At 43.8% G+C, this 13,961-nt stretch overlaps 1 protein-coding gene across 1 annotated transcript in view; it reads left to right on the forward strand.

The window, feature by feature from the left end:
* Positions 1-13,961, forward strand: part of KSR2 (kinase suppressor of ras 2) — a 497,941-nt gene that overhangs the window by 200,569 nt on the left and 283,411 nt on the right. Inside the window, exon 4 of the mRNA XM_010368261.2 lies at positions 7,096-7,609. Within this exon, the coding sequence (XP_010366563.2) occupies positions 7,096-7,609 (514 nt within the window). The remainder of the gene's footprint in view (positions 1-7,095; positions 7,610-13,961) is intronic.

The following is a 13,961-nucleotide window of genomic DNA, read 5'->3' on the forward strand; positions in this document are numbered from 1 at the left end:
AAAGTGCTGGGATTACAGGTGTGAGCCAACGCTCCTGGCTAAATTTTTTCCTCTCTCAAAATAACTCCAGCTTGGCCGGGCACGGTGGCTCATACCTGTAATTCCAACACTTTGGGAGGTCAAGGCTGGTGGATCACGTGAGGCCACAGTAGTCCCAGCTGCTCAGGAGGCTGAGGCAGGAGAATTGCTTGAACCCCAGGAGGTTGAAGTTCAAGTCTCAGTGAGCCGAGATCATGCTACTGCACTCCAACTTGGGCGACAGAGCCAGGCTCTGTCTCCCCACCTCCTCAGCCCGGAAAAATAACTCTAGTCATACTGAACGACTGGCAGTTCTCCAAACTCCCACGTCCCTCTTCCCCTGGCCCTTGACCCTGCTGTTCTCTGTGTTACCATCCTTCCGCTATCACCCACCTCTCTGCCACCTTTCCTAGGAACTCTTGTTCACCCTCAAGTTCTGGGCTTAGGTGCCACCTCCTCCAGGCTGCCTTCTCCTACCCACCCCCACCTCCTGGCCAGTGGGCTTCCTCTCTTCTGTGCCCCATATGCTCCTGCACTTTTTCTGACTTAGGATTCTGTGTTTGGTATTGTGAGTACTTACTGATTCATTTTATGGAGAGGAAATTCACATAACATACAATTAATCATTTCAAAGCGAACCAGGCTGTGACATTTAGTTCATTCACAAGATTGTGCAACCATCACCTCTATTTAGTTCCAAACCTATTTCATCACCTCCCCCAAAAACCCATGCCTATTAACAGTCACTCCCCATTCCCCACCAGCCCCAGCTCCTGGCAACCACGAATCTGCTCTTTCTCTATAGATTTGCCTCTTTGGGATTTTTTCATATAAATGGAATCATATGACATATGACCATTTGTGTCTGACTTCTTTTACTTAGCATAGTGTTTTTCAAGGTGGATCCACATGAATCAGTACTTCTTTCCTTTTTATGGGTGAATAATATTCCATTATATGGACATACCACATTTTGTTTATCCATTCCTTAGTTGATGGACACTGGGTTGTTTCCACCTATTGGCGATTGTGAATAGTGCTGCTATGAGCATTTGTCTGCAAGTATTTGAGTCCCTGTTTTCAATTATTTGGGATCTGTACCTAGGATGGAACTGCAGTGAGAGTTTTTTGATTATTGATCATTTTCACTAGACTGGGAGCATCTTGAGGACAGGGGCTGGCATAGTGAATGCCTGGGGACAAAGGGGATGGGTCACAAGGCAACCAGAATAGATGTTTTCACCCATCTTCAATCATCTGCTATTTGTTGGCATGGACATGATGGCTCAGTCTCTGTCTGATGGTTTGATCACTTTATCTTATTAATTCAGTCTTCACTTCACTCTGAGATTTGCTCAAATGTCCACCGTCACCTCCTCATCCTTTTCCAATTAAAATAGCCCCCAGCACTTTTTTTTTTTTTTTTTGTCTCTGTGCCCTGCTTTCTTTCCCTCTAGAGGACTCACTATCACTATATATATGATACACTTGTTCATCCACTTGTTTCATCTGTTTCCCTACTAAGAATGTGAGCTCTGCAAAAATAGGTTTGTGTGTGTGTGTGTGTGTGTGTGTGTGTGTGTGTGTTTTATTTATTGTTCTATTCTGGTGTCCAGAACGGTGCCTGGTACATAAAGGGTGTTCAAATATTTGTGAAATAAATACATTTAATTCTCACTGCACCCTCCAACAAAGCCATAATTATTCCCATTTTATGAGCCCCCAAACTGAATCTCAGGGACGTTAAGTAATTTGCCCAAGGTCACAGAGCTGGTCGGTAGTGTAATCAGAATTCTATTGGGTTCTTCTGGTTCCCAATCCCATATTCTTTCCATTTCATTCAGGATGGACAACAGCTTGTAATGATAATGAAAAAAGCACTACTTTGTGGCTTCATGGTGCAGTATTTGATTAAGACAGCTTAGAAAATAGATTGACTTTCTTAAACAGGCTTTACTTAGGCTAACTGGACAATGAGTTTATATTCCCTGATCTGATACATCAATCCAGAGCTTACTGCGTGATGGAGAAACTTGTCTTAACTTGATTCTCTGTTCTGTTCCTGACTCTCAGAGCTATTTAGCTTCAGCTAAATGTCAGCTTCCTCACTGTACGAGGGGTGAGAATAGTAAAGTTGTCAGAACCACTACACACTCTTTAAATAGCAGATATTGTATTACCGCAGTGTTGAGAATTACAATGCCAGTAGCTAGCGTTTATGGTGTACCTATTGTATGCCGGGAGCTGTGCTAAGCCCATTACTTGTATTTGTGCATTTGATCCTCATAGTAGTCCCTGAGGTAGGTTTTATTATTGTCCCATTGCACAGGTGACAAAGCTAAGACTCAGAGAGGTTAGATGAGTGCCTTACTCACACAGCCGTAAGTGGTGGGGAGTCAGATTTGGAGCCTAAGTCATCTGACTCCAGCGTTGACTCTCTTACTCACACATACACAATGTGTATGTGTCAATATTTGAGAGTAGATACTGTAATGATGGTGACTTTGGTAGAGTGTTCTTCTGGCAAGCCTGGGAGGAGGGAAAAGGAGACCCTTTTGAGAAATGAGCCTTTGTTTCGGTATCTTTTCCCGTTTGAATGATCTATGATGGCAAATGGAGCCCCCAGTTTTCTTCCACAGATAGCCTCATGCCCTGCTTGTTGAGGCGGCCAAAGTTTTGGGTTTGAGTCTGGCTGCCAGTTACCATCACTCTTGTGACCTTAGGCACATCTTCATCTCTTCGCATCAGTTTCCTTACCTACAAAATGGAAATCAGAATGACCCTTTGCACACAGAGTTACAAAAATTAAGTTAGATGCAAAACAGTCCCAATATAACAAGTGAAGAAAACAGACAATGAACCATTAAATATGCTCTTATGGAATTTTTTTTTCCTAAAAAAAAAAATCCACCCCAAACCATCTGGAAGGCTCTACCATCAGATATTGATAGGGATGATGGCTAGGCTGTAGAACAGCATTGCCTTTTTCTCTTATCTCAATTTTCTAATTTTTCTGTACTGAATATATAATAACAAAATGAGTTGTTTTAATTAAAAATGGAACAGTGAGTCAGTGTTCATGAAAGCACTCTGGAAGCCATCAAATGCGCTATATATTAGCTCTTGTTACAGTCGTTATAGTAATTATTATTGTTATTGCTAGTCAGCTAGGAATTTCTTTCCACCCCAAATCTCCTTCCTCGGCCCATCGTGGAAGTGCCCACGTGGTTACCTTCCTCTGGGCTCTGGTGGTTCTTCCTTCATTGACACCTGGCTGACTTCTCTCCATCTTTGTTGCCACCACCCAAGCCAGAGCCGGCATAATCTCTTGCAACTCCCTGAGATACCCCTTAATTGGGCTCTACTTTTCCCTGCAGCAGACTGAATGATCTTTGAGAAATGAACATTCAATACATGCCTCCTCTGCCTCAAAAATCCCAATGGCTTCCTGTTGGACTTGGTATAGAAGCCAGTCTGCACCTTAGCCCGCAGACCTGGCAGTCTGTTCTCACCTGTCCCTTCAGCCTCTCCTTGAGGGTCACCCCGTTGTCATCACACGGTTGTGAACATCACCTTCGTGCAGGCACCCAGGAAAGAGACCTAGGAAAGTGACTGCCCTAACTTAGCTGGTTTTGAAGCCTGTACATTTGGTATTATTGGATGTTTATGCATTTAGAGCTCTTAGCATGGAGGATGCAGAAAGGCTTTACATGGTTGCATGAGAATCTGTATCTTTAGACGGAATTTGTATTTGCACTGTCACTATGGCAAATGAATGAAAAATGTTAATACACCATTAGATTTGTTTTTTTTTTTGAGACAGAGTTTCACTCTTGTTGCCCATGTTGGAGTGTAATGGTGCAATCTCAGCTCATTGCAACCTCTGTCTCCAGAGTTCAAGGGATTCTTATTACCTCAGCCTCCCAAGTAGCTGGGATTACAGGTGCACGCCACCACGCCCAGCTAATTTTTTTGTATTTTTTGTAGAGATAGAGTTTCATCATGTTGGTCAGGCTGGCCTCAAACTCCTGACCTCAGGTGATCCACCTGCCTCGGCCTCCCAAAGTGCTGGGATTACAGGTGTGAGCCACCACACGCGGCCTACCATTGGATTTTTAAATTTCTCTCTCTCTCTTTTTAATTCAGTTTATACTAGGGATGAAAACCTCAATTCGAATTCATAACAGTGGGGATTAAAAAAAAAAAAAAAAAAACCCTTCCTACTTCTAGGCCTTAGCACCTATTGTTTCCCAGTCTGGTATGCTCTATCCTTGGTGCTTGGTGTGACCATCCGCTTCCTGTCCTTCACATGCCAGCAGGAATGTCACTTCCTTAGGAGGCCTTCCCTGATCACCCTACTGAAGTAGGCCCCCCATATTCTTGTATTTTATTTTTAATTTCTTAACAGAAATTTTTGATTGAGATACTTGTAGATTCACATGCAGGTGTAAGAAATAATACAGACATTCCTTGTACATTTTTCTTTCCAATGTTACATTTTGCACAACTATAGTACTACTGTACTATACAATACAATATCACAGAATATTGATATGGATACAATCCACCATCTTGTTCAGATTTCCCCAGCTTTATTTTCACTCGTGTGTGTGTGTGTGTGTGTGTGTGTGTGCCTGTGCCTGTGTGTTTATTTAGTTCTGTGTATTTTTCTTTTTAAGGCAGGGTCTCACTCTGTCATCCAGGCTGGAGTGCAATGGCACGAACATGGCTAACTGCAGCCTCAACCTCCTGACGCTCAAGCCATCTTCACACCTCAGCCTCCCAAGTAGGCTGAGACCACAGAGTGCACCACCATGCCTGGCTATTTTTTTTTTTACTTTCTGTACAGATAAGGTTTTACTATGTCACCCAGGCTGGTCTTGAACTCCTGGGCTGAAGTGATCCTCCTGCTCTGGCCTCCCAAAGGGCTGGGATTACAGGCAAAAGCCACCGCCATGGGCCTAGTTTTTTTTTGAAATAATACTTTAAGTTCTAGGGTACATGTGCATAACGTGCAGGTTTGATACATAGGTAAACTTGTGCCATGTTGGTTTGCTGCAACCATCAACTCATCATTTACATTAGGTATTTCTCCTAATACTATCCCTCCCGTAGTCCCCTACTCCCCCTACAGGCCCCTGTGTGTGATGTCCCCTACCCTGTGTCCAAATGATCTCATTGTTCAATTCCCACCTATGAGTGAGAGAACATGTGGTATTTGGTTTTCTGTCCTTGTGATAGTTTGCTGAGAATGATAGTTTCCAGTTTCATCCATGTCCCTACAAATGACATGAATTCATCCTTTTTTATGGCTGCATAGTATTCCATGGTGTCTATGTGCACCACGGGCCTACTTCTATGTAATCTGATCACCTGTGTAGGTTTGTATGTCTACCACAGTCAAGATGCTGGAGAGTTCCAGCACTCCAAGGTTCCCTTGTATTGCTTTTCTATCCCCACATCCATTTTTCTCCTACCTGCTTTTCTGTCATCCCTAAACCCCTGGCAACCATCAATCTGTCCTCTGTTTCAAAAATGTTGTCATTTCAAAAATACTATATAAATGGAGTCATATAGTATGTAACCTTTGGGGACTGGCATTTTTTACTCAGCCTAATTATCTGGAGATTCGCCCAGGCTTTTGTGTGCATTGGCACTTGGTGCCTTCTCCTGGCTGAGCTGTGTAGCACATGGTTTGTATGTAGCACTGTCTGGTTAACCATTCTGTTACCCATATTCTTTTTATTTTAGAGCGAGCTTGTAGCCTGGGCTGGAGTGCAGTGATGCAGTCTTGGCTCACTGTAATCTCTGCCTCCTGGGTTGAAGCAATTCTCCTGTCTCAGCCTCCGCAGTAGCTGGGATTACAGGCGCGTGCCACTATGCCTGGCTAATTTTTTGCATTTTTAGTAGAGATGGGGTTTCACCATATTGGCCAGGCTGGTCTTGAACTCCTGACCTCAAGTGATCTACCCACCTCGGCCCCCCAAATTGCTGGAACTACAGGTGTGAGCCTCCGTGCCCAGCCGCCCATATTGTTTTTATCACGTCATTCTGTTTATTTCCCTCCCAGCACCAATAACCATGTGAAATCCTTCAGTGAGCATGTTTTCTTGTCTATCATGACTCTGCTTTGGCAGAATGTAAGTCCAGGGACCAGGGTCTCGTCTGTGTTACTTTTGTGTCTTTTCCAAGCAAAGGGCATAGTTGGCACTCACAGGATGTTTACTGGACAAATGCGTGAATGAGAACATGGTGACACAGATCTGGAAGAAGTATGCGGTGGCCGAGGAAGTGGTCAGGGAGAAGGATGAACTTGACTTCCTTGGAATTTGTGTATCTCATGTGAGAGTTAGGTATTAAAATTTCCATGTAAGGGAAAAGTTATCCTTTAATATCCTTTAAATCACTTTGAAACTGCCAGAACTGGAACCTTGGTAGCTCAAAAGGTGAGAATTAACTTCCTTGCTTTTCTGAGCATTTGGGCTGTGGGGTCTTCCCAGCTATGGGGCGGTGGAAGACAAGGCTGTTGAATGGGGAATAGGGTAACAGGGTCAACAAAGGGATTTTATTGTCTTTTTGGAGGGGCCAAGTAGGGGTGGTTGGATTTATGTAAATGTGTTTTTGATGTAATGTGGGTATGATGTAACATGCATTTGATAGAATGTCTATCAGAGGTAATGGGCATATGAAATAGTATGCATATGATGTAATGTACATATAATGTGACATGCATATGATGTAATGTGCATATGATATAATGTACATATAACATGCATACAATGTAACAGATATATAGTGTAACATGCATGTGATTTAATGTGCATATGATATAATGAGCATATGTTATACATACGATGTAACAGGTATATAGCATAACATGCATATGATGTAATGGGCACATGGTGTAATGTGCACATGAAATAACATGCATAGGATGTAACAGGTATATAGTGTAACGTGCATATGATGTAATGGGCACGTGGTGTAATGTGTGTATGATGTAATGGTGTATGTAGTGTAACTCATCTGGCTTTCTCATGGCTCACCCATTGTCTCTGCTCTTCTGTTCCAACTTAGGAGGCAACCTTTCCAAACAAGACTGGACCATCCAGTGGCCCACGACAGAGACGGGGAAGGAGAACAATCCTGTGTGCCCCCCGGAGCCCACCCCGTGGATCCGCACCCATCTCTCCCAGAGCCCCAGGGTCCAGTCCAAGTGCATCCAGCACTATTGTCACACCAGCCCCACTCCCGGGGCCCCTGTGTACACTCACGTGGACAGGCTTACCGTGGACCCCTACCCGGGCTTGTGCCCGCCCCCGCCACTGGAGTCGGGCCACCGTTCCCTGCCCCCATCGCCCCGGCAGCGGCACGCGGTCCGCACCCCGCCGCGCACCCCCAACATCGTCACCACCGTGACCCCGCCGGGCACGCCGCCCATGAGGAAGAAGAACAAGCTGAAGCCCCCGGGGACCCCACCACCCTCCTCCCGAAAGCTGATACACTTGATACCGGGGTTCACCGCGCTGCATCGCAGCAAATCCCACGAGTTCCAGCTGGGGCACCGCGTGGACGAGGCCCACACGCCCAAGTGAGTGCGGTCGGTGGGTGCCCTGGGGCTGTCGAGTCCCGGACTGCGAGGGGCTGCCCCGTGGTCTCAGGAGCTGCCCAGGTCAGGGAAACCGGGAACAGACTTGTGTTCCAGACTCTGGCTGAATGAAAAATGGCTTTTCACAGAGGGTTCTGAGAAAATGAATAGAACAGACTTTCTCAGAATTGGCCATTTAAAAAATACGATTAATATCCTGTAGCCTAGGGGCTAAATCTGATACCCGGCCTGATTTTGTAAATAAAAGGTATTGGAACACACCCATGATCATTCCTTTATGTGTTGCCTATGGCTGCTTTTGTGTGACAATGGCAGAGTGAGAATGGCCCACAAAACTGAAAATATTTACCATCTGGCTTTTTACTGAAAACGTTTGCCAACCCCTGCAGAGTCTAGCCTAGTGCCGCTCCTAGAAATAGGATATGAGGCATATATTAACCTTCAACTTTCTAGTAGTCACATTAAAAAGAATGAAAAGGAACAAGTGATATTAATTATCATAATACATCATTCAACCCAATATATCAAAATGATAATATTTTAACATAGAATGAATGTAAAATATCATTACTGAGATATTTTGCATTTTTTAAAATACAAAGTCTTTGATATTGAATGTGTATTTTATATCCACGGCTCATTTCAGTTGAAGGTGGTAGGAAGCAGGACACATTGGGGAAATTGACAGAGGACCCCTTTGTGGGAGAGAGCAGGTGTGTGATGGAGGGTGACACTTGAGGATTGGGCAGGTTGCTGTGCTATTCACAGTAGCCAAAAAGTAGAAACAGCCTGTGACCATCAGTAGACAAATGAGTAAACACAATGTGGTCTATCCGTACAATGCAATATTATTTAGCCTTAAAAAGGAAGAAACTTATTTTTTTTGAGACAGAGTCTCTGTCTGTTGCCCAGGCTGGAGTGCAGTGGTGCGATGTCAGCTCACGGCAACCTCTGCCTCCTAGGTTCAAGTGATTCTCCTGCCTCAGCCTCCCGAGTAGCTGGGACTATAAGCCTGCGCCACCATGCCTGGCTCATTTTTTGTATTTTTAGTAGAGACAGGGTTTCACCATGTTGGCCAGGCTGGTCTCAAACTCCTACCCTCAAATGATCTGCCCGCCTTGGCCTCCCAAAGTGCTGGGATTACAGGCATGAGCCACCACGCCCGACCTGGGAGGAGCTTCTGATATATGCTACAACGTGGGTGAACCTTGAAGACAGCATGCTAAGTAAAATGTGCCAGACACATAAGGACAAATACTGCATAATTCCACCAATATGAGATACCTAGAGTAGACAGATTCAAAGAGGCAGAAAGTAGAACAGTGGATGCCTGGGCTGAGGGGAGGGAGAATGGGGAGTTATTATTTATTGGGTATAGACTTTGCGTTTGGGATGATGAAAACATTCTGGAGATGGATGGTGGTGATGGTTGTACAACAATGCAAATGTAATTAATACCACTGATCTCTACACTTCAAAACAGTTAAGATGGTAAATTTTATGTTATGTGTATTTTATCACCATTAAAAAAAAGGCAGGATTCTGTAAGTGAAGAGTTGGCACACTTTTTCTGTACAGGGGCAGATAGTAAATACTTTAGGCTTTGCAGGCCGTTTGGTCTCTGTTGCAGTTACTCAACTCTATCATGTAGCACAAAACCAGCACAGACAATAGGTAAACAAATGGGCATGGCAGTGTTCCAATAAAACTTTATTTATAAAAACAGGTACCTGGCCCAATTTGGCCCATGAACTGTGGTTTACCAAGCCCTGTCTGAAGCTGTGGTATAGAGAGTGATTCTCTTTTTTGAAGCATTGGGAATGCCCTAAAGTGATTGACGTGGAACATATGATTTTACAACAGTCATATTCAAGCTGCTGTGTGGAAACCTAGCTTGAAGACGTAGAATGCATGTTTGAGACCTCTGAGGGTGAAGCAGAGGATAGATGCTTTTCTGATTGGAGTTGGGTTTGATTTGCATGGTTTTGTGACAGCCACAGAGATTGGGGCCTGCTGAAACCTCAAGGTGAAGACATGGGGTAGAGTTCTAGGAAGGCTGGGAGTGCAGGTTGCTAACGTGGAAGGTGGAAGAGGCATTTGGGGTCTGCTTGCTACATTGTCCCCACACTTTGTGCTTCTTCCTGTCCCTTTCCGAGAGTGTACCACCTAGTAAGGCGAAACTTGATCATAAAGCCGACTCTCCAGACACATCATCTTTTAATCTGCAATATGGAGGCCAAGTGAGAGAGGCTGCCCTTTGGTTTTTAAATGCGGTCCTTTCCCTAGACCCCTGAAGGATTTATTCTGCCTGGATAGGGCTGAATGGCCCACTTCTTCAAGATCTTCCAAATTTTGGAATGTGTGTATCAGGACCCAGGTGGCGTTAAGCTTTGCCCTTCGGGTTTCTTCTGGCTGAGTTAGCAAGCTCATCACTTTCTCAAGGCTGGTAGTTCCCTGGCCCACCTTGGGGGATGCTGTGGTTCATGGCAAGGAAGCAGTAGAGGAGAGGAACAGAGTGGTCAGTTTGGTCAGTGGAAAGTGCTGTGGGACCACTTAGCCTGAGACCATGCCTCCAGGTTCACAGGGATATCAGGGCAGCAGGCCTGGGGGTGTTAAAAAAACTAAGACATAAACAACAGCAACCTGAATAATGTTGGCAGCAGGGGTCATGGGTAGAGGTGAATTCTGATCAGAATTTATAGAGGAGGTGTTAGTTGAGGTGAGTGCCAATTATTAGACTGGTAACAACAGTCATCATTTGCCTGGGTCTGAGGTAGTCCTGATTCTGTCAGGAAGTAGCCTTTTGACCGTGGATTTAACCTCTCTGAATCTTAGCTTTCTCAGCTGTGGACCTAAGAGGTTAGAATACATTTGTGTTTTTAAATTTGTGGTCATGACCCATTCGTGGTTGGTAGCATTATTTTAATGGCTTGTGACCAGCATTAAAAAAATGAAATAGACTAGCCTAGACTAGAGTATATTGGAACACATTGCATATGGGAAGCGTTTTAGTGTTGTTTTGTAAAACTTGTTTTCGGCCGGGCGCGGTGGCTCAAGCCTGTAATCCCAGCACTTTGGGAGGCCGAGACGGGCGGATCACGAGGTCAGGAGATCGAGACCATCCTGGCTAACATGGTGAAACCCCGTCTCTACTAAAAAAAAAAAATACAAAAAACTAGCCGGGCGAGGTGGCGGGCGCCTGTAGTCCCAGCTACTTGGGAGGCTGAGGCAGGAGAATGGCGTAAACCCGGGAGGCGGAGCTTGCAGTGAGCTGAGATCCGGCCACTGCACTCCAGCCCGGGCGACAGAGCGAGACTCCGTCTCAAAAAAAAAAAAAAAAAAAAAAAAAAAACTTGTTTTCAGTAAGTACGGGCATACTTCAGAGATCTTGTGAGTTTGGTTCCAGACCACCACGATAAAGATCCTAAAGTGAATGACACAAATTTTGGGTTTCCCAGTACATCGAATAGTTATGTTTTATACCATACTGTAGTCTATTAAGTGTATGATGGCATTATGTCTTAAAAAACAATGTACATACATTAATTTAGAAATACTTTAATGCTAAAAAACACTAATGATCATCTGAGCCTTCAGTGAGCCATACTGTTTGCTGGTGGAAAGTCTTGCTTCGATGTTGATGGCTGCTGACTGATCAGGGTGATGGTTGCTGAAAGTTGGACTGACTGTGACAATTTCTTAAAATACGACAACAATGCAGTTTTCTACATAGATAGACTCTTCCTTTCACAAAAGGGTTCTCTGTAGCATGTGATACCGTTTGATAGCCTAGAAGAACTTTCAAAATTAGAGTCAATCCTTTCAAACCCTGCCACTGCTTTGTCAACTAAGTTTAATATTCTAAAATGTTTGTTGTCAATTCAACAATATTCAAGGCACTTTTACCTGGAGTAGATTCCATCTCAAGAAACCACTTTCCTTGCTCATCCATAAGAAGCAACTCCTTGTCTATTTAAGTTTTATCATGAGATTGCAGCAATTCAGTTATATCTTCAGGCTCCACTTTTAATTCTAGTTCTCTTGCTGTTTCCACCACATCTGCAGTTACTTCCTCCATTGAAATCTTAAAGCCCTCAAAGTCGTCCATGAGAGTTGGAATCAACTTATTCCAAACTCCTGTTAATGTTGATATTTTGACCTCCTTCCGTGAATCACGAATGTTCTTAATGGCATCCAAAATGGTGAATCGTTTCCAGAAGATTTTTTTTTTTTTTTTAGATGGCGTCTCACTCTGTCACCCAGGCTGGAGTAAAATGGAGCAATCTTGGCTCACTGCAACCTCCACCTCCTGGGTTCTAGCAATTCTCCTGCCTCAGCCTCCTGAGCAGCTGGGATTACAGGTGCCCACCACCATGCCTGGCTAATTTTTGCATTTTTAGGAGAGATGGAGTTTCACCATTTTGGCCAGACTGGTCTTAAATTCCTGACCTCAGGTGATCCACCCACCTCAGCCTCCCAAAGTGTTGGGATTACAGGCGTGAGCCACTGCACCCAGCCTCCAGAAGGTTTTTATTTTACTTTTCCCAGATCCATCAGAGGAATCACTATCTATGGCAGCTATAGCCTTATAAAATGTATTTCTTAAATAATAAGACTTGAAAGATGAAATTACTCCTTAATCCATGGGCTGCAGAATGGATGTATTAGCAGGGATGAAAATCACATAATCTGTTTATACATCTTCATCAGAGGTTTTGGGTGAGCAGATGCATTGTTGATGAGCAATAATATTTTGAAAGGGATCTTGTTTTTTCTATACAGTAGATATCAACAGTGGGCTTAAAATATTCAGCAAACCATGCTGTGAACAAATGTGCTATCATCCAGGCTTTGTTGTTCCGTTTATAGAGTATAGGCAGAGTAGATTTAGCATAATTCTTAAGAGGCCTAGAATTTCTGGCATGATAAATGAGCATTGGCTTCAGCTTAAAAGTCACCAGCTGTGGTAGTCCCTGACGAGAGTCAGCCTGTTCTTTGAAGCTTTGAAGCCGGGCATTGACTTCATCTCTCTAGCTCTGAAAGTCCTAGATGGCATCTTTGAATATAAGACTGTTTCATTTACGTGGAAAATCTGTTGTTTAGTGTAACCACTTTCATCAATGATCGTAGCTAGATCTTCTAGATGACTTGCTGCAGCTTCTCCATCAGCACTTGCTGCTTCACTGTACTTTTATGTTATGGAGACAACTTCTTTCCACAAACCTTATGAGCCAGCCTCTACTGGTGTCCACATTTTCTTCTGCAGCTTCCTCACCTCTCTCAGCCTTCACAGAATTGAATAGAGTTAGGGCCCTGCTTTGGATTAGGGTTTGACTTAAGGGAATGTTGTGTCTGGCTTGATCTTCTGTCCAGACCACTAAAACTTTCTCCGTATCAGCAATAAGGCTGTTTTATTTTCCTATCATTCGTGTGTTCACGGGAATAGCACTTTTAGTTTCCTTAAGAAAAAGAACTTTTTCTTTGCCTTCACAACTTGACCATTTGGTGTAAGAAGCCTAGCTTTCAGTTCATTTCAGCTTTTGACGTATCTTTCTCACTAAGCATAATCATTTTTAGCATATGATTTAGAGTGAGAGATGTACAACTCTTCCTTTCACCGGAATGCTTAGAGGTAATTGTTGGGTTATTAACTGGGTTAATTTCAATATTGTTGTGTCTCAGAAAATAGGGAGGCCCAGGAAAAGGAGAGGGAGATGGGGAATAGCCTGTTAGTGGAGCAGTCAGAACACATACAATATTGACAGATTTATTTCACTGTCATATGGGCACGGTTTGTGGCACCCCAAAACAATTACTGTAGTTCCATGAAAGATCACTGATCACAGATAACCAAAACAGATGTAATAATAATGAAAAAGTTGGAAATATTGCTAGAATGACCAAAATGTGACACAGAGACGTGAAGTGAGCTTGTGCTGTTGGAAATGTGGCAGCGAGAGGTTTTCTCAGTGCAGAGTTGCCACAAAGCTTCAATTTGTAAGAAAATGTGATGTCTGCAAAGTACAGTAGAGTGAAGTGCAATACAACAAGATATGCCTGTATGTCCTTTTCTTTTTCCCCCGCTGGAGGCTTTTCCTACTCTGAACAGCTTTGATTGGTAGAATAAGCCCCATCAGGGAGTAGGTGAGAAGATTTGAGAAGCCTTTGCCCTCTATTCTGTGAAATGTAGCCAGAGACAGTTCCAGAGCTATTCTGTGCATTTGGGTTCCAGTTATCTCTCTTTCATGTCTGGTTTCTTCTCTCCTTCACCCCTGTAGTCCTGCTGGGACCCATCTCTGTGGCTAACTTGGTGGTATTCAGTCTGCTTTTATTT

Source organism: Rhinopithecus roxellana, chromosome 10 (assembly GCF_007565055.1).
Source record: "Rhinopithecus roxellana isolate Shanxi Qingling chromosome 10, ASM756505v1, whole genome shotgun sequence".
In the NCBI taxonomy this organism is placed as follows: Eukaryota; Metazoa; Chordata; class Mammalia; order Primates; family Cercopithecidae; genus Rhinopithecus; species Rhinopithecus roxellana.